This window comes from Cricetulus griseus, chromosome 3 (assembly GCF_003668045.3).
Source record: "Cricetulus griseus strain 17A/GY chromosome 3, alternate assembly CriGri-PICRH-1.0, whole genome shotgun sequence".
NCBI lineage: Eukaryota > Metazoa > Chordata > Mammalia > Rodentia > Cricetidae > Cricetulus > Cricetulus griseus.
In genome coordinates this window covers 123,336,070-123,361,599 of record NC_048596.1, presented here as the reverse complement: position 1 = coordinate 123,361,599, position 25,530 = coordinate 123,336,070, and the positions used below count along the sequence as shown (strand labels likewise).

At 46.1% G+C, this 25,530-nt stretch overlaps 1 protein-coding gene across 2 annotated transcripts in view; it reads right to left on the bottom strand.

Moving 5' to 3' along the window:
- St8sia2 (ST8 alpha-N-acetyl-neuraminide alpha-2,8-sialyltransferase 2) overlaps nt 1–25,530 on the bottom strand; it is a 69,998-nt gene that overhangs the window by 4,505 nt on the left and 39,963 nt on the right. For both annotated transcript variants that reach the window (XM_027408149.2, XM_027408150.2), the window contains 2 exons: nt 22,295–22,552; nt 16,473–16,766 (listed from right to left, as the gene is read on the bottom strand). In XM_027408149.2, the coding sequence (XP_027263950.1) occupies nt 16,473–16,766; nt 22,295–22,552 (552 nt within the window). The remainder of the gene's footprint in view (nt 1–16,472; nt 16,767–22,294; nt 22,553–25,530) is intronic.

The following is a 25,530-nucleotide window of genomic DNA, read 5'->3' as shown; positions in this document are numbered from 1 at the left end:
TAGGCAAGATCTTACTTGGTGAGGGTTGAACTGGGACTCCCCTTGTTAGGTCCTCTGATCCAATATCCATGTTCTTTGTCCTTTGTGGTCTAGACCTAACAGTGCATGGGTGGCCAGGAAGGTGGATGGTGCTAGCATGTGGGTCTGCTCATGGGGCTATCTATTTATTCACCAGCTAACAGGAAAGTATGCACACTGATGGCCTGGCGATGCTTGATGCTGAGGTTGGGGTTCCTTGGCCACCATGGCACTCTCTGTGCTCAACAGAGCTATGAGATGGACTTGGGAGGGCCTTGGAGAACCAAGGCTGGGAGACTGTAAAGAGACAACTCCCAATGGGATTGCAAATGGGTATTAAGGGACTTTTGGTAGTAAGAAAAGTATTTAAAGTGGGATTGTGCTGCTGAATTCACAACGGTATGTTTACTCATCAAACTGTAGTCACAGTATGTAAATTAGTAGGCATTGATTATACTTCAATAAAGGGTTTTTGTTATTGTTACTGTGATTCTGTTTTGCTTTTTTTTTTTCTTGAAGATGACTCTCAGAAGGACAGCCAATGATGGCAGATCCTTCCACACATCCTGGGAAATGTTCATCTACCTCAACTGACACACATCCAATAGTGGGCAGCTTGCCCTTTGCTAAGCTGGCCAATTACATTTCAACCCTAATGCAAAATTTCCTAATTTAGTTGCCCACTGCAAGACCAGGAGCTTTAGGAGCCCAGTAGCCTGCACACTGGGATTCCTATAATGTTCTCCACTAACTCCTGCTCTGACTAGGAGGTGGATCTATAGAAAGAGCCCAAATACTGGTTACATTTGGAAGGGAAAGGGGAACAGAGGAAATGTAAGGACAAATGAGAGCTCAGCCAGCTCAGCAGCCTGGCAGAGGTAAAATGGAATAAACTGAGAGTCGGGATGTGTATAAGGAAAAGCGGTGTCCAGCCTCAGTGTTTTCACATATAGGGGAGGAGTGGCACAGTGGTGACAGTGGCATCTCTAGGAGTGACCAATTTTACTGTTGCTCTGAAGGTTGACACTAAGACTTTCTGATTTTTTTTAAGCACTAGAAATTGGATTTTTTTGGTATAAATTCTCCAAATTTTAAAATGTTGGTAACTAATTAGAATGCTTTTAGAACACTGAGGTATTCAGTGGGAGAGCACTTGCACAGCATGCATGAGGTTCTGAGTTTAATTCCCAGCATTATCAAACATTTATTTCTTTAAGAATAGCATGTGAGACCTTATTGGGTGGGTCAGACAGAGTTGGTCTGTGGTCAGAGTACCAGCCTCTTGAATTGATCTTGTCTTCTTCTTTTGGTGAACAGAGGAAAATGTAGTGGACCAGGGAGATTTTCCTGAGCAGAAGCAAGATTAGTATGCATACACTTAGAGTTTGATATATAAAAGTGAGTTTCCCAATCTTGGCCTCTGAGACATTTTTCATTGGTGATTCCAAATGAGTCAGGGTTAGGGTGACATGGCTGTCCTACAGTTAGTGTTATTTAGAGACCATCGAGTTGCCCCTGACTAATAATTCCAAGGACCCATGAGCCACTGGTGGTATGTGTGGTCCTATGTGTGGACTCACTGATGCTCACTCCCTGAGCAAACACCACTAGATGCCATCACAGGGATTTGTACTTTGTTTACTTTCTGATATAGTAGGGCCTTAGCAGGGGAAGGTTTTCAGAAATGGATTTCTTTTCAGGTCAGTAGTGCTATGCCCAGAAAGGCGGGAGATGAGTTTAATCAATGGGACAGCCAGGTAGCTATCAGGGGAGGGTGACACACACATGCTGCAATCTCCCACCCAATACTTTTCTCCATCTCCTCCATGGGTGAACTCTCTTTTTCCCTTTCCCCAAATTAAGCAAATGCATCCCACCTTCTTGGAAATGGTTCTCTGTTCCCTTTGTTCCTCTAGCTCCTCACTGGCTAATCTTCCCTGTTAATCAACATGAGCTTTCCCCCTACTCCTTTTGGGTGCTTAGCAACTGGGGCCATGGCTTACATTCCTTTGTAGGATTCAGTCATCCAGCTCCCTCCACGTTATAACTGAAGCCCTAGGCAGAGACAATAGCACTTCTCTAAGCCCCAGTGTGCTCGCAGACATATCCCAGCATCCTTCTGATTAAGCTGGGTCATATCACCAGTTCTGGTGCCCACTCTACAACAAGAGAGGCTTCTACTTTCCCTTCCCCTGATTTGGAGATGGGTTGGCTAAAACAGGATGCATCATGGATCTCCAAACCACTGATTAGAAGAGAGCCTCGAACAACTCCCATCATATTTGATGAGAGTGAGACACAAACATCTATTGTGTTAAAACCACAGGGACCCAGACCCCTGAACATGGATGTCTATGAGGAGGCCTCTGCGCTCTAGGAGGTCACTGGTGATGGATTAGTATTTTTCCTTGGTGTAAGAAGGGACTTTGAGAGCCCATCCCATGTGAAGGGATGCATTCTTGCCCTGGACACATGGGGAAGGGCCTAGGCCCAGCCCAGGATGATGTGGTGGACTTTGGGGAGCCCCCGTTGAGGGCCCTACCCTGCCTGGGGAGTGGAGGGTGGATGGGGTGGGGGGTAGGTCAGGGTGGGGCAGGAGGGGTGAGGGTGAGGGGAGGGAGAGGGAGAAGGGATTGACATGTGAAACAAGCTTGTTCCTAATTTGAACTAAAAAAACAAAACAAAACAAAACAACAACAACAAAAAACCCACAGGGACTCGAGACTTTGTAGTTGTAGGAGATCTGGAAATGGTGGTCTTAAGGTCTGCTGTGTGCCAAATACCTTCTACTCAAATGAAACTGAAAAATGTAAAGATGCAGGGAAGAAGAAAGGGGCAGCTAGCATCGTGCACAGCTTTGGAACTGTGGACCCTGGGGACAGGAATAGAACACATGGCTCTTCAGATCTAGTGCCAGATTTTCTATCCAGAATCGCTAACTGGGAAAGGTGGTAATGGCCCACAAAATTCCAGAATAATCTCAAGTGTGATGGCTCTTGGTGGAGGGACCCACATACTCCTAGCTCTGCCTCCAGGGTAAACAAGAACTCCTGAGCCATGTCTGACAGGGACACGGGAGCTCCATTTAATGAGCAGCTTGTAATAGAAGCTGACTGTGTTTTGTAGGAACAGATCATTCTAGATTTCCTTTCTGTCTCCTTCATCACTCTGGCCAATTTAGAGACTGTGCGTGGCTGACTTCTAGATGATTCCTTTCCTTGGGATAACAGCTGGGTGTTAAAACACAAACTAATTAATTTTGTCTTCCCAAATGAGGTTAGCTGGGTACATCCAGAGAGTTGTATTGACAATGCACCTTTAATATCCTAGTCTTGAGATTTTAATTAGAAGGCAAAGTAATCTCAAAGACGGCAGTAATTATTTTTCAAATTGGCCACCCCAATGACTGTGATGGTTAAGCACTGTATTTTATGAGTATGGACAGCAATCAATGAGGATTGCCAAAATCCTTCATCTTTAAAGTGCTTCCTTCCATCCCTGGATTCTTGGGTACAGTGTGTGGTGAGAATAGTGGCTGCCACTGTTTAGTTACAGTCCCCTAGTTGGGACAAAGAGGGCTTTCTCCAAGAAGCTAGTAACATTGTGGGACAGGGCTCATAATGTCCTTGTGGGGTAGCACTCTTTCACAGGGAGATGTGAAGGGCTTTGTACAAGATTGGCAGGAGAGCATGGAAGGGAACTTACCAGCTAGGCTACCGCTTCCCTATCTTCTGCATCAGCACCCTCAGCCGAGATCCAAAGGTCCCACAGTCTATTGCTGTCCTTTCCTTGGCTGTATACTCTGGTCTCTATACCTCCCTGGTTTATCTCAGGATGAATCTGACCATTTTGCATGACAGATAAGTTCTGGATTTTATCTTAGAATCTGGGGCTGTTGTCAAGAGTTGGTAAAGAGCTCAGTTGATAAAGTGTCTGCCTTGCAAACATGAGAACTTGAGCTTAATCTCTCCAAAAGCTGGGGTGGTGGGTGGTGGTAGACTAATCTTTGAATCTTGAGTCCTGCACTGAGACACTCTTCTGGCCTCTCCATAGACACATATTGATACATTCCCCCCCACACATGCATATGCCAATACACACACACACACACACACACACACACACACACACACACACACACACACACTACCGAAGCCATGGGAATGGGGGAGGCTTCTGATCTCTAGGTGTCCAGGTCTCCAGGCTTACCTACACCAATGCTTTAATCTAAGCTCAAATATACCTCACACATGACCAAGCTACCAAAAGTTTCAGTGATCCTGTGAGTACACAGGACAAAAGCAATAGCCCCAGTCAGGCTGGATATACCAGGGATCTGGGCCTGCAAACCATCCTCATCATGACTCTGTGCTACCCAACTGCCACCGCAGCATCTTGGTTCCCTCCAAAGCCCTTTCTTTTGTTTTTGGTCAGACACTCTTGAATGTTCTCAGTTGCCATGCCATTTCCCACTGAAGCCTTCAAAACCTCCCTGGATGGTTTTGGTCCTATGTGCTGATTCCCCTATCACAACACCTACTGTGTTACACTTTAATTATTTGTTTGCCTATCATATCCTCCCTGCCCTTCTAAATTCTGTAATGGAGTTGATTGACTTTCTGTTTCCATGTAACCCTAGATCCCAGCATAAGTTGTTCATGAAGTGCATACTCCACACATCCCCAATGATGCCTGGCCAGCTGAGCTCATGGGTCACTGTGCGGGCACTGCCAGGAGAGGTGTGTGGGCTCACTCCGTTTGATCCAACCCATCCAGGTGGACCAAATGTGCATGTGACAGGCCAACACATTGCTTCAACAAAGGAGTAAAAAACATGATGCTGCTTATTTGAGGGGTCCCTCCTGCTACAGAGTGGACACGTTGGGTGTAGAGATACTGTTTTTCATGCTTAAGTATCACCCATGACTCTGGAGGGCCAGGAGGGCTCCAGAAAGACAATTTGTTGGGAGCTTAAACCTTGCAGTCAGATTCTAGAATTTAAACTGATGCCACATATAAACAAACAGATTTTATTCAACCATGTTCATAATCAAAAGAGTCCAGTTTTGAATAATAATCAAATGTCATTTCTCACTGGATTGGTAAAGATGACAAATGTTGATAGTACATATTTTGGAGAGGTTGTGGGAAAGCAGGTATTTTCAATAATTGTAGGTGAAAGTAAATTGGTACCTGCCTATAGGGAGGACAATTTGGTAATATCCATAAAAATCAACAAAGCATATATCCATATCCCTTTTTACCAAAGACACTTCTAAAGGGCAAGCCCACAGATGCATGTGTGCTAGCAGAACTCATCACAAGTGACGGCTGGATCCCTGATTACTGCAACAAAGACTGGGAACAATGCCTCTGCCTACACAGGTGATGAGCCAGATGTACCACGTATGGCCAGGCAGCTTTGTGGGACCATGGGTTTGTGTGCACCCATATGGGATAATTTTCAGAGTTTAGAAAGGTGTGAGGGAACACAATTTCCTTATGTGTTAAAGGAGACATAGACACAAAAAGCCAGCTTCCCTGTTTGCCTCCTGGAGGAGGATGAGAGATGTGGAGTGTAACTTCCCTTTCTCCTAAAATTTGTATTTTACTATGTGCACTGTTATTTAACACACACACACACACACACACACACACACACACACACACACACACACACACACACCATTAAAAATAAATGAGGCTGGGGGATAGCTCAGTTGGTAAATTGTTTAGCACAGAGATGAGAGCCTAATCTCCAGAACCTGTGTTAAAAAAGTTGGGTGTGGTGGCACAAGCTTGTAACGCCAGTGCCAGCAGGTAGAGACAGGCAGATCCCTGGGGTTTGCTGGTCAACCAGTTTAGCTTAATTGGTGACCTTCTTGTTCCAGTAACAGACTGGGTATGGGGGAAAATGTGGATGGCTCTTGAGGAATGATCTCTCTCTCTGTCTCTCTCTGTCTCTCTCTGTCTCTCTGTCTCTGTCTCTGTCTCTCTGTCTCTGTCTCTCTGTCTCTGTCTCTGTCTCTGTCTCTCTCTCTCTCTCTCTCTCACACACACACACCACTACCACCACCATCACTACCACCACACAAGCATATACATGTGCACAAATAAATAAATGCTCAGTACTACAAGCAGTCTTTCTTTTCTATAGAATATACTTCCAGAAAGGTAATTCTAGTGCTTTGACTACCTGCCCACTGGAGCAAACTGGGCCCAGAAAAGAGAAGTGTGTGCACTAGGGATGTACACTCTGGCCTGGGGTGGCATGCCTGGAGAGAGCATCCCTGCTAGTTCTGGGCTGTTCCTTTGTTCTCTGCACCTTCCATCCTCTCACCCAGCCTGTTCTCTAGCCTTCAGGCTTCTGTTCACAGTGACAGGTGGGAGGGTCCCTCTACTGATCATTCCTTCTAAGCCCTGGTAGGAGGGGACCTGACTCAGTGCCATCCCAAGACCAGGCTCAGCATTCCTGGTACTTAATTTGGCACCAATTCACAGGGTGTCTGCTCAGGGCCAGCAGGCTGCTGCCCTGCTCAGGGGGGTGGCCCTCTCTGTGGGTCACAGCCTGCCCAGTTGTTGTAATTGAATTAGAACCATTCATGACCAAATGCTGACTACTTTCCCACTTACTGTGCTACACTTAACTGTCTGGCTGACCATACACTCTGCTACTCTTCCTTTCTGGCCAACAGCCAGTCAGGGCACTGCTGGCTGGCAAAGCCCTTGGGAGAGCTGCTCATGGTGAGTCCTTGTTGGCACTCGAGGCAGAGCTCTGCCAGCTGCAGGCTTTGCACAGTACTGTCTGCTTCATACATGCCCAGGTCACTATCTCAGCTGGGCTGGAAGCTGCTAAGTGCATTGATTCGTTGAATCAAAGAATTCTGGAGTGGGGTATAACTGTTAGGGGTTGAATTGTATTCCTCAGATTCATTGGTTGAAGTCTGTCCTACCTAACTCTCAATACCTTGGTATGTGACCTTATTTGATGATAAGATCTCATAGAAGATCCATAGATCTCACAGAAGTATCCAAATTAAACTTAGTCATTAGGATTGACTTTAATCCAAGGTATCTTATATTCTTGTAAATGGGAACATCCGTGATATGTGAGTGTGAAGACAGCCATCCTCAGACAAAGAAGAGAGACCAAGATAGATGTTTCATAGCCCTCACAGGGGACCAACACTGCCACATTTTATTTTTTGGGTGTCCAGCCTCTAGAGCTATGAGTCAACCTGTTTGTACAGTTTAACCATCTCAGGCTGGTACTTTGCTCAGGCAGCCCTTACTGAACCATGTGCCAGCTCTGTGTAAATGACATGGATTCCCTCTTCACAGCCCAGTAAGGGTCCTCACTCTGCCAAGACATTTCATAAGAAGCTGAATTCATGACTTCCTAAAGGAGCCACCTTGTTGCTGAGGCACTCAGGTGTTGGCATGTTCTTACCATTGGCCAGATGGCTTCTTCCCCCAACCCCTTACCCCTACCTACTCTGTGGCCTCACAGGTTCAATCTAGTAGTCCTTCAAGGGCTCTATTTCACTGGTCAAAAGCACCATGGGAGCTTTTAAGTGTCTGATGAGAGCCTCTGACTGAAGGAAGATGTTCTCATGCTTCCTGGTGCCTTCTCTTCCAAATGCTTCAAGTCCTCCGTTTTTCTGCAGTCTTTTTCAAGTAGGGTACCCCCAAAGCACATGTGACTCTTCAAGTGGGATCTGGCCAAGTGGAGTAACAAAGCAATCCCTGGCCTCCCTAACACCAAAAGGGTATGAAAACAACACAGCTGTGTCTTGAGAGCATGGAAACCTTTGGGGTAGCCATCCATCCACTCAGTTTCAAGCCACCATTGTTTTCAGCCTAACTGGAGAGTTTTGGGTTTGTCAGAATTCTCAACTTCTTCCCTTGGATTGACTTAGGTTTTACTCTGAGGCTGAATACTGAGACTTCCATTCAAACCATCTCACATATGAATTTGCTAAGGGAACCAACAGTGACCCCACTTCCACCACTGACAAAAATGGAGACAGGGTCTCCTGGTGGCAGGTTCGAAGTCTCAATAAGGTCAACATAAACATATGTGATGAATTAGCATCCTTGAAGGGGCAGTGGCCATTAGAGAATGGTTGGCCGGTCTGTCATGGATCTGAGGAGGTGGCAGTAGGATATGTAGAGACATCTCAATCTTATATAGGCAGACTCTAGGTCCTCTCTTCTCATCTGTAAGAGCAGGACTCTTAATATCTCTGAGTCTTAGTTTCCTTATGGGTAAAAGGGGAACTAAACCTGTATTCTATCTACAAGGCTGTTCCAGAAGAAAACTAACACTTGTCCCTTTTTATTTTCCTGATTTTCAATCAGGCCGCTGCTCATTAAGTTGCCATGAAGTGCCTCATCACCAGAGCTGACTTACACCCTGTGTTCGAAGACCTCGGTGAACCTGTCTGCTCTGCTCTTCAGTCAGGACCCTGGAAGAGCATGCCCTGTTGTTTTCTGGTGAGCACACCTATTTGAGATGTTTCTTCCTACCTTCCAGTATGAATCCCTGGATGGATAACCTTTCTAAACTCAGGCTCACAGGTGTCTGTAGTTTCCCATTTTTTTTTTTTTTTAAATCAGAGCCAAGATGGCTGTCCCAACTGTCCTTCCATCACAGCTCAGTTTAGAAGAGGCCGTGGCCAGCTACTCAGAGGGCTTAACTGCGGTGTCAACTGGTCTCCATTTATTGATGGCGATGGTCCTGAAGTTTATGCCATGCACCGGAATCAGGTGGAAGACCCATTCAAACACGGATTGCCTGGCATTTCCTAAGCCTTGTGGTTCTGTACGTCTGTGGTGGTCTGAGGATCTGCATTTCTAATAGATGCCCAGGTGATGCTGATGTTGTTCACCCAGGGCCCATGTTGACAACCACTGGCTAGGGCCACAAATGGAACCACTGGTAAGGTAGCCAAGATCATCTACTTTGTCCAGGTCATAGGTCCACCTCCACCCTCTTTGCAGAGAAAACAGGATTTGAGGATTTTGTTTACTTCTGTATTTGATTTTTATTTTTATTTTTTGGTAGGGCTGGGCATCAGACCCAGAGTTTCATGTGTGCAAAGCAAGAGAACTACAATCCCAGCCTATCTTTATCTTTTGTAGCCTCAGTACCACCTACCTCTGCTTTTTGTTTGTTTGTTTTGTTGTTTACCTGAAAGATAATGCAGCTTTTTGGTGCTGTTATTGTTTTTCTTACTACTTCTACAACTCAAGCCCATTTTGGTTTTGGTAGTCTTGACATTATTCTTCTAGAATCACTTTACCATTTCCTGGCCATGTGCACTAAAAGCAAACAGAAGCTGATGAGGAGTCCTGAATCTGTCCCTTAGTAGGTGGCCTTGTGTAAATGAGTTACTCTGCAAGGCTCAGTTTTTCTATCTTTAAAACAGGGATAATGGGACTAAGTCTGGTGATTACATGGGATAAGGCTCGGCATGTTGTCTGGCCCATGAGCAATAGATATGATATCATGTGCTCCATATCTATTTTCCCATTTTCATTTTAGTTCCTCCACATAGCATTCAGAATGTGTGATTGAACAGTTGACATCTAAGCATGTGTGCTTTTGTTCACAGGACTATTTTCCATGCGAAGAAACAGCCAAGCCAGTCAGGGAAGACAAACCCAACTAGTCCGGCGATGAGAAGGTTTTGAGAAGCTAGTGTACCACTAGGTGCTGATGCGTGTCAAGACTCTGAAGTGTTCTGACAGCCCATCTTGTCCTGCCTGTTGGGAAAGCTGTCCCAGGTGCCTGGATAACTGCTGTTTGAGTATGGAATCTCTACACCAGGGTGTTGCTCCCTGGCCCACTAAACTTCTCTGGCCCCTGCAGATGTGGACATGAAGAGGCACAGGTCCCTACTGCATCTGCTACACGGGTAGTCAGATGACAGGGGACTACTCTTGGTGGTGCCACTTAATGGCTGAGTCACAGGCATGGATCGTTGGATTTTTCCTGAGCATCATCAGTAAGGGAACATACTAGCATGCCTCAAAAGTTGCCTGCCATTGAAGGGCCTCCCCAATAGAGCGCAGGAGTTCCAGATTCTCCGAGTTCTCACCTACACTTGTCTTCTGGTCACTTATTAATTTATTTGATGGTGGTTATGCTCCTAGGTGTGAAGTGGTACCCTGCTGTGGTTTTGTGCTTTCTGTGAGTCATTGTAATACTGAATGGCTTGACATATGCTAATTATTCATTTGCGAATCTTCTTTGGGGAAATGTCTATTCAAATCCTTCTCCCATTTTTGAATTGGGTTGTTTGTACTTCTCCTGTTAAGCTGTAGGAGTTCTTTACAGGTCCTGGATGTTGGTCCGTCACCAAACATACTACTTGTAAATATTTCTGCCTATTCTGTAGGTTTTCTTTTTTCACTTCCCCGTAGAGCATCCTTTATACACAGTTGGCCCCCTGCCTTCTTCTCTACCACCCCTTGGACATTTCTCTCATGATTTCACTCTGCACCCCTTGCAAACCTGTTCCTTCATTTTCAGTGAACACCAGGTGTTAGCATTCAGGCGTTATGCTGGCCTGCCCCCTGTCACCTGGAAGGATGTGCCTGCCAGTACTCAGGCAGTACTCTGACCTGCTCAGAGTTCTGACAACATCATCAGCTATGCATGAGCTATGTCACTACAACTATGTCCATGTCTCTGTCTCTCTGCCTCTGCATCTCTGTATTTCTCTTCCCATGAGGCCACTCTGCACTCCCTTTCTCTCCCCTCCAATAAAACTCTCCACATGAGCACTGTCTGCATGGCATGTTTCACTCACCATGGGGCCGCTAGGCGCCAACCTGCTAAGGTCTCTCTCTCTCTCTCTCTCTCTCTCTCTCTCTCTCTCTCTCTCGGACCCTGGAACCATCAACACTGTCACTTTTCCGATTAAAGGATTGCTGGGGCCCACCATGATTTGTAAGCACCATCCCCCTCCACCTCTGGCCATCCCCCACAAGTCAGGTCTCTCAGGCTTAGCCCCTCAGCCCGAGCTCTTTGACTGATGACTTACTGGGCAGTTTGTGCCTTTCTCGATATCCTCACTTGATAAAAAGCCATTGGGTCTCATTTTTTCTTTTTCTGCCTCACTCATGGGGAATAAACCTACCAGAAATATAAGCCCAACATCTCAATCCAAATGGCTGCTTTCCAACACCCTCTATCCCTATATTTTACCAGACCTTTATAACATTCTGCCAGCGATCCAATAGATGGAAGGAGACACCCTATTTTCAACCTTTATCTTATCTTCACTCCAAGCCCTCTCTCTGTTCCTTCTCCTTGTGGTGGCTGTGGGTGAGCAGTGAGTTTGGGTCAGGTGTATAGTTGGTGCTCTGGCTCTGAGCCTCTCCTTGGCGTGTCTAGGGCTTGCTGCAGCTCAGGGGTGCTGCACTGCCCCTGACTCTTCTCCGGGGGATCACCAATGCTGACTCAGGTTACCCAATCCATGGCCACCTCAACGCTTCCCCTAACCCTGCCCAGCCTTTGCTGCCAAAGCAGTTATATGTCTCCAGGTCCTTTTCCCCCACTAGCTATGTGACATGTGCACCCTTAAAGTGCTTGCCAGGCAGAGCTCGTTCTCTTTGCCTGGTCTCTTGTCTTTTACTCCTTTCCTCTTGCAATCTTTGTTTAGTGGGCATACTTTGGCCAAAGGCACCCACTTCATGCAAGGATCCTACCTGCCTGCTCCCCCACAATAGATCTGCCCCCTTCCACCTGCAGCAAATCTGCTTTCTCATTTACTGATGGCTTTGTCTTTCATTCAATACCAGTAATTGGGGCTCTGGCGGGGCTACCCACCTCTGCCTCCGTATTCCTTGGACTAGACAGTTGGGAACTGAGAAAAAATTCTCCACTTTCTTTCTTCTTTGCTCCAAAACCTGCTTGTATATGTCTGCTCTCCCTCTCTAACTGTCTGGTCTAGGTCTGCCTTCAATGTGGGATTAAGAAATGGGGAAGTCAGCTTCACCTTGCTCAGCACCCACCGGTTTCCCCTTTCTTTTTAATTTAATTCAACTCCTATTTAGTGTGTGTGTGTGTGTGTGTGTGTGTGTGTGTGTGTGTGTGTATACACATGTATGTGACTTTGATTTAACTCTATATGCATGAATGCAAGCTAGATTTAACTGTGTATATGTGTATGTAATTTGGATTCAACTGTGCATATATGTACATGTAAACTATTGTTTATAAAGACACATTTTAACCAGCCACCATGTGGCTCTTGTCCATCTTGGCTGGTGACCTCATCAGGATGTGGGCAGCCACATGACTGGCAGGCATCTTTTACTAAGGTTAAAGAGTAAGCTTCTTAGTCCTAATGAGCTCTGTTCATTGTATTTCCTTCTAGACTAAGGAAAGCAGCAAGTCTCAAATATTTTAGATTGGTATGTACTTTTGGAGGACGATAAAAATATATGGTTACATTTGTTACAACATACTGTATATGTGACTCAATTTTACTTTAAAATATATTCTATATAGCGATAAAAATTTAAGGGTATAAAGATCTGTTCAGATTAACAAAAGTTAATCTAAGGGTTTACACCTAAGTACTTATGTCTTTGCCAAGTGTTCAACATCAAGCTTGTAGACAATGTACATAAATATCAACATATATTTGATAAATAAGATATATACTCTATAATGGAATGCCTAGCCCCCTGAGAGGGCCTTTCTCCCAGAGTTGGGCATTGGATAGAGGCCCCCATGACCTGTCAAGGGCAGTGCTGGCTTCTGTGCTCCCCCAGTCCCTACTCATGGGCCACACCCCAGCTCACAAGCCCCCCTTCTACTGTTCCCATTTTTCCCTGGGATCTTTCCCTTGTCCCCCTTCCTTTCCTTCCCAGGAGACTGCCTTAGCAGCTTCGTACAAACTTGTTTTGTTTTTAGCCATGGAATGGCCATTTTGGTTTCTTTACTGAGCCCATTATCTATGATTAAAAGGTTTTATTTTGTTACTAGAAGAGCTTCCATTCAAAATCATTATTTTAAAGGCTAAACCTGACAGGAATGTAATGTAAAGTCCTAGACTTATGAGAGTTACTAACTTATAATAGACTGTTAAGAAATACAAGTTAATAGTCATAAACTATCAAGTTCTTTAATTGTAGTCATGCTAAGTACTGATGTAATTAATTACATGGATAAGCCTCACCTAGTTCCATATATGTTTTCAGAGTTAAACTTAAAACAAGTAACTGGAAACCAAGTTTGTCTATTCAGACATACCTAATAGACAGGCAGTCCTCAAATGCTCAGAGACCTAAGAATATGGCATTTTAAATGTTTAACTAAAAAGCTTTCCATAACAGAAAGACATGCCAGCTCCTATTTCCTCCCAAAGAAGATGGATGGCCACAGAAGAACTCCCACCCGGAACTTACTTCAAAAGTGGCAGCACTAGCCACTGAGCAAAACTGCCTTTCACCTCAACTGCTGCACAGACCCTCTTCAGACCATTCACAACAGGACACTGGGGACTTAACTGCCTCGAGTTGCCTAGACAAAGCATCTTGCCAGGTCCAAGAGGCACCATATGGCCCCACAGAACCTGGACAGCAGTGAAACAGCCAGCTATTCCTGGATGTGGCCAGCACCCCAGCTTTCTCAAGTCCCCCCAAAATTCTGGTGCCCCAAGATCAGCAGCCAGCAGTCTCTAGAACTGAGTGATCTCATTCTCCTAACCTGCCACCTTGCCCCCTGTCATCTGGCAGGATATGCTTGCCAGTACTCAGGCAGTACTCTGACCTGCTCAAGGTCCTGACAATGTGTCATCAGCTACTCATTAGCTACGTTAATATAGCTTTAAAAAGTGGGGCCCTGCTGCTGCCCCCACCCCTGTCTGTCTCTCTGTACCTCTCTCTGCATCTCTCTCTCTTTCTTCCCATGATGCCCCTGCCCCCGCACCAAATAAAACTCTCCACATGAGCGCTGTCTGCAGGTGTTTTGTTCTCTCACCTGCCATGGGCCCCCTTGGCTCTACCCCACCAACATCTCTTTTGTGCCATTTTACAACAGTAGGTAAGGCCAGAGATGGAGGCAAGCCCTTTCCCAAGGACACAGGCTTCTCACTGGACTCAGAACTCCACAAGATTAAGGGGCCTGAGTAAGAAAATCCATCCCCAGGCACCTTCTTTCCTTGAGGTGGGGCAGCCCACCTGTTGCTCCTTCAGTATTCCCTCCTGGAGTGCTTTCGAAGAGAGCTGCCTTCTTCCCAGGATCAACAGCCTGTTTGTTTAAAGGGCTCATTACTGCTGCTTAATGCTATTTTGACAGATGAAAGTGAGTCAATTATGTCTAAAAATAGCTCTGGCTGCAGAGGTTTCTTCCAGGTGGCTGCCTGCTCCCCATCCAAAGGACTTTTGGTCTTGTTGCCAAAGGGCAGTTCTCCACCCTTGGTTATCTCCTTGAATCTCCAAATAGACTCAGGAGGGGCCTCCTTCCAGGAATAATGGGGTTCAAGGTGTGAGGCTTAAGCCCTGGAGAGCAAGATTATACTGACAGACCCACTCAGACAGAATGAAATGGTAAGATGCTGAAGATATTCTCTGGGGCCTCTCCTCCCTCTGGAACAGGGACCACTCTGTCCCACCAGCCTCAAACATGGTTGCCCTTGTAGTTTGTTTCTTTAGATCTGTCTTGGGGCCAGTGTATTCCCTGTGATAACACATACCACAATACGTTCAATTTCGGTCAGAGTCATTAATGTCTTACCTTAATTTTCATGAGTACTGGTCCTATGTGAGTGACTCAGATGGCTTCCCAGTTATTACACTTAGGTTCCACCAAAGAGCATCCCCACATGCCTCAGTTGGCAAGGAATCTGTCCTGGGGAGCTTCTACTTGGTTGAGTGGGCAGTTGGGTAAGGTCAGTGGGTGATGCAAATTTGTCACAGCCATGTCAAATTTACTCAGTTCCTCAGTCCCTGCTTCTGCCCCACCCCAGGCTTTTGCCGGCTCCCGCTAGTACCACTGCCCACCCATTTGCTTAAGTTCTAATCCCAAAATGATGTGAAGAGAGGTGCACTCAATACCACCTGTCCCTAATGTCCCATCACTAGCCACCATCTGACTGTAACTGTGTGGTGCACCTTTGCTCAGAATCCAGCCAAGCTGTTACCGAATTTCTGATTAACAACAATTGGGAAGAACACATGATTGCTTTTTCAGAAGCCTGAGTTTTGGGGTGATTTCTTACCCTGCAATAGATAACTGGAAACAAGTGATTGGGTGCTTAACATCAAGCTCTGCTGGCTGTTGTGACCCCAGGCAGTTTCCTAGCCCAGATCCTTGGGGGTGCACCCATGGCTGGACTCACAGTTGGGAAGAATAAGCAAGAATTTAGGAATTACCAGTTTGGCTGGGCTGTTGAAAAGTCCAACTGGATCAGTGTGGACTTAACCAATTTTTTTCTTTTTTAAATTTTTTTTGTTGTTGTTTTGAGACAGAGTCTCATGCCGCCCAGGCTGGCCTTGAACTCACTATGTTGCTGAGGATGACCTTAAACTTCTGGTCCTCCTACCTCCATCACCTGAAATTTCAGTCACTATGTCCTGGTTGTGCAGTGCTGGGGAATGGACCCAGGGCTTAGTGCAAGAATCAAGGATGACTGTGACAACAATGTTGACAATGACAGGGCATCTGTATTAGTTGTTGTCCAGACATCATTTCATTTAGTCTTCATCCCAGCAATGTTACCCTTCCCACTCCTGCTTACTAACGAGGAAATTAAAGTCTATAGAGCTTAAGGTGACATGTTGAAGTCAAGGTGGAATGACTGAGATGGCGGATATGTGACACATGGAGTCACCATCTTCCTTCCCAAGGAAGGGACAGAACATCTGTTCCCATTGAGCCTCAATACAGCCTCCAGTTACTTTCTAAGAGTACAGGAAGTGGATAGTTCACCCAGGTGAAACTGATTTGGGAACCACTGTCATTGCTGATGGAGGTTCAGAAAGGCCAGGTAAGAGCAATCAGCTATGATGGGGAAGGTCCTTCTGTATGCTGTGAATATATGTTTCTCTTATTGGTTGATGAATAAATGCTGATTGGTCAGTAGCCAGGCAGGAAGTATAGGTGGGGCTACCAGACTAGGAGAGTTCTAGGGAGAGGAACAGAGAGAGGAGCCACCAGAGGGACACCACATAGCTGACGAGGAAGAAGGTGGTCCTGGCATTTTCTGGTAAGCCTAGACTACATGGAGATACATAAATTAATAGAAATGGGTTAATAATTAAGAGAAGACTAGCCAATAAGATGCCCGAGCCATCAGCCAAACAGTTTATAATTAATAGAAGCCTCTATATGTTCATTTGGGTCTACACAGCTAATGGTGGTGGAGATGGAAGTACATCTCAGAGGCCACTCTGCTTAGCACACTCCCAAACCCCAGAGACGATGGCACACTCACCCTCTGACAGCATGCAGCAGGCGCAGGGAAGGGTAAGCCGTGCGTACATTGACATGGTGCTTCAGGATGAGAGCATTAACCCACTCCACACGTTCTTTGCCACCACGCGCCATGAAGGCAGGTATCCACAGGATGCTGCCATTGAGGCCATGTAGCCGTTGCAGCAACTTCTCTCGCCATGTGGCATTCACCAGATCCTCAAAGGCCCGCTGGATGACCGAGGGGTTCATTGTCACTAGGTCTGTCTTGAGGCCCACATCCCGGGCATACTCCTGAACTGGAGCCAGGTTGCACCTGAGGGATAAAAGGCCACATGGTCATTTGAGGAAGATGGTCCTTCTTACTTTGAACTTTACCCTGCCCTCTGCTGCTTCTTGTTTCTTTCTTTTTGTCACCATAGATGCATCATGGGTACTTCACTGATCACAAGCATTTCCTATATTGTCCTTCCTGCCTCAAAGGTTTACTGAGCCCCTGTCATATCCTTAAACACAAAATGCCACTCTCCTGGAGGCCAGTGTCTAAAAGAGGAGCAACAGTGCTAACCCTCAGCCCCACAATGACGTAACTCTTAGTAGATATGTCCTGGCTCATTAGGTGACCTCTTAGAAGGCTCAGAAGACAGAGTTCTAGGTTTAAAACTCAGATCTGATACGCTCTACCTGTGTGACACTGGGCAGCTTTCTCAGCCTCTCTGTGCTTCCTGAGAGCTTCCACAACTTTGGCTTGTGTCAGAGACCACAAGAACTGTGGGTACTCAGAATGCTACTGGCCCATAGCGAGAGCATAGACCATGTTAACTGCTATCATCTTTCTATGGGGTAGAGGACTATTAGGTGTCAGAGCAGGGAGAGAAATGTCAAGGATGGATGAGCAGAAGAGCACTGGTGGACAGCCACGGAAGAAGAGCTTGTCTCCAGTCTGTAAACTCAGAAGGATTCCCATGGAGACTTGTTAAAAATAGGATTCCCTGGGTCCTGATTCAGCAAGCCTCAGAGCTCAAGAATTTATATGTATATATGTATATGCATGTGCATACATATACCTTCTAAAGATCTCTTCCTCCTTGGGTTCCAAGAAGCTTAAGAAACACCATGCTATGGAATTTTAGGCACAAGAAATTTGCCTGAGGGCAGCAAATGTGAACCAGCATGGGCGTTTAGAGGAGGTCTGTGAACTGGTCTGACTAATGGGTACTTCGTAGATGAGACAGGAACAGGGCAAAGCTGGATGAGATATCAGAGGTTGGATATGCAAAGACTTGGCTCTGAAGGCAGTAGGGAGCCATTTGAAGGGTCTTGAGGGAAAGAGCAAATGGGCAGACCTGTATACTGCATTCTCCTGCTGAACCAATCACCCTCCCTATTCACTGAAGGGACTGCTTTGGGTCCGTCCCTCAAGGGTTCTGGCCCAGGTGTCTGAGAGACTCTGGGACTAAGTCTGTAGCCAGGAAGTACTGTCGTCCCTGGAGAACTGCATGGTATGGTAAGAAAAAATGTTTGGATCAGTGGGAATAAATGGAGAACTCAGAGCAGGTATGTACAGTATACAGGCTGACTATACGTAATTGAGGAGCCAGGCACCATCACTCCATAGCGTAACACAAACACTGTCTGCCCCTGCCTTTAAGCAACAACTTGTCTTCTTCATCTGGGAAAGAAAGCCAGTTTAGTGGGTAGCACACTGATATCACTGAGCCCTGGGCTATACTGGCCACTTGGCTAGTATAATTTTCCACAGGTCAGCTTATTTTTATTCTGAACCTGAATACATGAACCCATTTTGGAGACCGAGGAAGGAAGTCCTCAGTTGCCAACTAACTTGCCCAAATTCCCTGAGTCAGGAAGGATTCAGAAACTCATGAACTTTTTAGAGCCTCCCCAAATACCTCTTGATCCATCTCTTGCCCCAGCTTTGCTATCTCCGACTGTGGCTAAATATTATTGGGAGGAGAGATGCCAGGGACCTCTTCAGATGCCCCGGCTCCAGGCCAAGAGAGTGGGAGGCACTTGATGCTCAGTGGCCTTTCTCGGGTCACCCATATCTCCCTATTTCTCTGAGGCCAGCTGAGCCAGGCTTCCAAAACTTTGCTGAGCATTAGGACTGTTTGTGGACTGACTTCCCAGCCCTGAGAACAGAGCCAGGGGCATTTAATACTGTCAGGATCACTGGAGACCATCACTGACTATAGTGGGGCTAAGAAGGAAGCCGAGGTTTAGTGGGCATCCAGCAGATTTGAGGGCTGGGCAGGCAGTGGGGAACACACACTGATTGATTACTATCACGAGGATCTGAAAGGTCTCCACAGGAAGGGACATCAGGGTGTTTGTGCCCTTGAGGGTAGGACCATTCACAGCAGAGGCTTCATACCTACCTAGGGTCAAGGTGGGAATGGGATCTGTGGGGCTCAAGCTTGCCCAGTGTTATGTCTTAGTGAGGACATTACTGATAGGCATGTGTGTATGTGTGTGTGTGTGTGTGTGTGTGTGTGTGTGTGTGTGTGTGTCGGGGTGGGGGATGGGCAGCTGAGCCATGGGTAGACTCTGAAAATGTTTCTTCCCACTGACAAAGAATACATGATTTTTTTTCCCCCCATTGGGAGGGCAGTCCTTTCTGACATTGGTTCTGGTGGACCCAAGCTCTCTTGTTAAAAAGAATTCTAGGGGAAGGAGCTGCATTGTAGACGGGCCTGGCTTCTGGCAGGAAGGGAGTTGGCCCCTTCCAGAAATAACTATACCCACAGGTACAGGTGGAGTAAGCATCAAGATGAGGGGGCAGTTGTGTCTGGGAAGCCAGACTGCCAGCTCCTCAGCCTAACCCTGGTTGTAGCTAGTTACCTGGATCTTGGCCATCCACTCCTCAGGTACCTCACTGGAAAGGATAGTGGTGAGAGTTAAATAAACTCAGAGATGTGCACAGGCTAACAGCAGATGCCATGAGCATGCTTTTAATATCATGCTGAGGACACAGCACATCTTAAGGGACTATGCTGATGTTGATTTACCCGTGTGTGTGTGTGTGTGTGTGTGTGTGTGTGTGTGTGTGTGTGTGTTTCAGAAGAATGAAGCTGAAGATGGCATCTCTCATCCCGGCATTGTAGTCTTGTGTCATCCTCTCAGGCCTACCAGTCCCAGTCATCTCAGTTCCCAGAAGCCAGTGTGCAACTACCATCTGCTCAGTTGAGCCTCCTGGACTTACTTCCCCATCCTTCCCTTTGTGGTCTGCTCTTCCTTGTGGGAGATTCTGCACATTGTAAGCTCACTGTGTTCTGTATGTGGCTGTGACCTACTAGGACTCCTGGGGTCCTGTTCCCCAGTAATTTTCTGAGAGGATGGCAGAGTCCTGTGTGTCTCATACATGGTGGGGGGTCAGACATAAATAAGGGAAACTAATTTTGCACACTTTGATAGATGGAGGCAGGCATCCATTAGGACCGTTTCAGTATTTGGCATCAGAGTACAGCCCTGTGGGGCGCTCCTGTGTGCTAAGCACACCTTGACCTGGAGATCAAGACACAGACACAAAAACTACTGTCATTTCAGGAGATTGTTGTCTGGGAGTGAGGCAGTACAGTGGAGATTCAGGGTTTATGGAGAATGAATGCTTAATGTACGATCATGTGGGGACACAGGGCATGTCCACATGTTATTTCACCCAACATGCATGACATCATGTTCTTTTGATTATGTGTGTGAGTATAGGTGTGCTTGTGGATATGGGGGTCAGTGGAGCAGGCTATAGTCAATCTAGCCTCTCTAAGTGTATCTGGCATCATACCTCCCTTGTGGTCTTGTGAGAAATCCAGAGTCTCAGGTTCACTTCACATCTGATGCCTCTGTATTTCAATAATCCAGCAGATATGTATCCATATTAAAGTGTGGAGAAAGCTGGGTTAGCATCTGGAAAGGCTTCATGGTAGGACCTTAGAATCAGTCAACTCAACCCAAGCATCTTACAGATGAAACCAAGGTTCAGGAAAGGGGAGTGATCTATTTCAAGTCACATGACAAATGACCATTAGAGTCAGGACTGGACTTCAGAACCCACACTGGGAACCATAGGCTGACCCTGGCCATGACTTCTAGAAATTTTCTTTTCATTCAGCCTGGCTCTCCGGCTCATAGGATAGTGCCAAGAATATTCAGGGTGAATCTTCGCTCCTCAGTTAGGAGTGGGACTTAATGTGCCATTGGAAGCTGACTGTTGAAACTCATTACTCATAACTCTTGAAAGTCCTGCATGAGTTATACTAGGTCTGCATCCTGGAGGTAAGCTGACCCTGGGAGGAGGCTTTGCTGTGTCTTTCACTTTAACAGCCATGCTCCTACCCCTCAACCCTCTGGCTTCCAATAATACAAGTTCCCACACATTTTCCTTTCTTTTCCTCCCCAGATCCTCTCTTTAGACTGGAGGGCTTGGAAATATAGGAGCAGAGCTATTGGCTCCGCCAGGCACAGAGAGACCTGGTCATGGGAAACAAAGAGGAAGTAACTAGTACCCAGGCTGTTGTATCAGCTCCAGTCTCAGGGGATGCAGGAGTAATTTTATACTCATTTTCTTCCCTTGTCCTCAGATTCCAGGAACTCTCTGGTCATGATGCTCCCAAAGCCCCAGAATGAGATTCTTTTTGCACAAGGCAAAATGTGAGAGGTGACACACATTTCTGCCAGGGATGGGAGTGCTTTGGGATGAAACTTGAGGCACTCTGTGTCCTAATTTTGTTCAGGAGACAGCAATGCCTTGTTTCTAAGTTTGTATGGCTCGAGGGTCAGGTATCAGGGCCATGGGCAACTGTCACAATGTCCCCAGTGATGGTGAAACAAGAGCTGATATCATAGAGAAAATGACTGTTGAATTTCTTTATATCACTAGGTTTTGACTCCAGGGTACTAAAGTTACAGGTGGAATACCACCTTCTGGAATACTGAGAAGACTTTTACAGTCCTGGCACAGGAACTACCCATCCAGATTTCCTTAATCCCTTTTGTACCAGGCTCTGTCTACTGCTCAGAGAACAGGCTCTTTCTGTAAGGGGTCAGACAATAAATACTTCCAGATTTGCAGGCTGTATGCTTTAGCAAAAATATCCCGGCTTTCCCCAGAAAGTTATTAATAGCTTGAGGGTGGGCCTGAGTGACTACGTTATAATAAAGTTTTATTTATAAAACATGCCAAAGGCCACAGTCTGCCTACCTCTGCACTCTTTCTTTGTGATTCCCAACCTTAAATATAATACAGAATCTCATGGGCTCTCTGGGTCACACAATGTCCCTTTCCTGTCCCTGAGGTGACTTAATTGATTAGATGTACATTCTGATTGGAGATAAGGATCCCTGTGACACTAATCTTCATTGTCATTGTGACATAATCTTCATTGTGAATCCCCTGGGAGACACATCCTTGGATATGCCTTTGAGGAAATTTACAGAGAGGTTTGACTGAAGAAGGAAGCCCCACTCCTCATGTTGTTGTACCATTACATGGGCTGGGTTTCCAGGCTGAATAAGAAGGGGAGAAATGAGCTGAGCCAAAACACATTTATCTCTGTTTCTTAACTGCAGATGCCTCATACTCTTGCTGTCATGCCTTCTCCTTCATGATGGACCCTCAGACCATTCATGCAAACAAGCCCTTCCTCCTTTAAGTTGCTCCTGTCAGATGTTTGGGTACAGCAATGAGACAAATAACCAATGCTCCCCCATTACAATTATGAAAAGCAATGAAGGTGAGAACAGGACACACTCAACTCATATGCCTTGTTTTAGTCACTTCAATATATCTGCCCCTCGGGGCCCAAACTTTTGTTGCGGGTGGTTGGTTACCTTATGACAAAGCTGTGGGTGTCAATCTCTTGCCCACAGCCACTGTTCAGCAAGACCCCTGAGTTGCCCACGATGGCACAAGTCTGGAAATGCTTATTCTTCAGGGGTGAGGTTCGGGGGAGGAGTTCATAGAGGTTCTGGGACACGTTCATTGTGCTGTCTCGATCGAAGATATAATGAATAATGTCTCCGGGCTTCAGGGTCCCCTTAAGGACAGAGATATCCTTCTCCGCATCCAAGAACTTTAAAATCTGCTTCCTGTGAAAACCACAAAAAGAAAGTGTCCACGCTGCTAGATGCTCTTTACTGGCTTAGATGTTCTACTCTATGGCACCTTGCAAGGACACTACCACCCAGCAAACAGGTGAGCACACCCAGAGCTCAAATGCCTTCAGGGATGCTCTTTGACTTTACAGAAGGCCCTAGATGGAAGGGTACTGCACCAACGGCAGGAAACCTTCAGTACTGGGTAAACCTAGCCCTTTGGCCCACCCTGGATCAAACTGCCTATCTTAGGGGAACTACCCTCTAACGGGGAAATCTAAAAAGAGGAGTCAGAGTAACGTGTGCCCTGATTCCCCACTGGCCTCTGTTTTTCTAGGAAAGCTTCTTCAGGCATGGTGATCATGGGGGTGGGGTGGAGTAGTGTAGATGGGTCTGTGGAACTATGATGGGGAATTACTACTTCCACCTGTAAGATCTTATGAGTGTGGCTTCCTGGCCTATGCACTGGCCCGTTTTGTGGACTGCCTCTATTCCTCTAGTTGTGGTCTAGTGGGGTTTGTGAATCATGACATCTCCTTGGTCCTACAGATACCAGTTCCTCTATGTCTGTTCAGAACAAGGTGATCAAAATACAGTTCTCTAGGTTCTAGGGTAAGTTAGGTTTATAGGGAAAGTTCTAGAACAGCATGGGGAAAGGATGAAAGACACTGGAATAGGTGTCTTCATGAAATCACCAGAAGTTACCCCGGAAGCATCTTGTCCTGAGTAGCCTGAGCATCAGCTTGGAGCTCTATTTATAGAACCTAAGGACTTGAACAAAAATGACACCCATAGACAAGCTAATATGGAAGGGAGAACTCTCACAGGGCCTAAAACACTAGACAAAGAATGAACTACAAACACCTAAGGAGTGCTGAAAGCCCCCCACTGGTTGTCCAATGCCAAGTGGTCAGCCCTGGAATCATACACACATATATGTAACATACAGTCTGAGCAGGTTGTGTTTATATATTTAGGAATATATACATACACACATAGACATATATGTGCAGATACACACACACACACACACACACACACACACACACACACACACACACACACGTAACAACAATGTGATGCATTTGAAATGGTGGCAGATACACGCGGGAGGCTAGAGGGGAAAAAAGGGAAAGGGGAAAATGATGTAATTGTATTTTAATTACATTTTTAAAAAGAACTGCTTAAGGGGCTGGAGGAGCCAAGTTGGTGAAGTACTTGTCATGCAAGCTTGAGGGCTTAAGTCTCATCTTAAGAACCCACATTTAAAAAAGCCAGGCACATTGTCAGGTGTCTGTCATTCTGGTGCTGGGACGGGAAGACACACAGGTCCCCGGGGCTCAACTGCTAGCCAGTCTAGCCTACTCAGCAGGTTCCAGGCTAATGAGAGACTGTCTCGAAAAGCACCGTGGACAGCTCGTGAGGGACAATGTCAGAGGCTGACCGCTGCCCTCCACGCACACAAGTCCAATATGCATGTGCACCCACAGATGACAGACACATGAAATGTCTAAGCTACCATTTTAAGACACAGTGGTGATTGCAATCATACAGAGAAAGGAGCTGGGTGCCTGGTCAGCTGATCTAATTATATTGCCTGCAGCAAGCCCCATTGAGAACCAACCCATGGAAGCTTGTCTTCTTCCATCTTCAGAATGCTCATGCGGCTTGCAAATGTGTGACTCTTCCTGGATGTGCACAGGGTTACACTGAGCTTTGAGCCTGCAGAGCTTAAAAGGGGTACACCCTAAGGGCAAGACCTAGGAGGCTGCATGTCTGTATACTTGGAAACTAGGAAGAAGCTAGAAGCTGTGGCTGATACCTGAGAAAACCCGATTCTCTGGGGGCCTGGCTCAGATGATTGACATACATCTCTCTGGGTTTGGAGTGTTCTGAGACAGCCAAGGGGCAGCCAACACCCCTTGAGCATGGCACACTCCATCCACTAACTACTGTACATTAGTGACTGGAGTCACTAGTAACTGTGCAAAAAGAAGCCACCTTGGCTGAGCACTTCTTACTTCTTAGCAGGAAACAAAAGCATTTTATTTACTTCACTTCACTAAAGATTATACAACTTGACACGCTAATATACTTTGAAAATTGCTAATATCCCTTGCAATTACTTACCCCAAAGTATTTAAAAGCAAAGAGAGCCCCCAGAAAGCTCATAAATAAACACCTCTGTGAGGGAATTAATTTCTAACTAATTATGAGAAATTACAATCAATTATTAAATATCATTCCAAATCACTCACAGAATCTTTTATTGTGAATAATTTTGGCAACTAATTGAATGGAGGGAAATTCCCTTTCCCTCTGGGTGGAGGCATATTGTTCCTCCACAGTGGCTGGTGTCCACAGGCTCCTTAGAAAAGCAATGGTATCCTCGTCTAGGGTGTATGTGTCTGTGTGCACATACCCGTGTGTGTGTGTGTGTGTGTGTGTGTGTGTGTGTGCTCACACACATGTGTGCATGCATGTGTAGGTCTCTCCATTCTCCGCCTTCTTTTCAGAGTTCCTACAGAAAAGGGCCAGAAGGGCTGACATGTATGGGTGCTGGCAGTAGAATTTTACCCCAGGTAGTGGGGAAACATGGAATATGACGGCCACCCAAAATATATGGCCAACTCTGAATCCCTGGAACCTGTGAATGTGATTTTACTTTGAAACAGTGTCTTGGAAGATGTGATTTAGGATCTTGAGATGAGATCATCTTGAATTCCCTGTGGGCTCTAAATCCAGTGAGTGTCCTGTGAGAGATGGAGGATGAGGTTATACCAACTCAGACGAGGGGACAGAAAAGATAGATGTCAGGGTGATACAGCCACAGGGACATCTGGGGCCACCAGAAGCCATCAGAAACTATAAGAAGGGCTCTCCTGGAGCTGCTGAGATAGCACTCAGAACTCTGGCTTCTAGAACCATCTGGGAAAGAATACCTGCTGTGGCTTTAGCTGCAGGTTGACAGG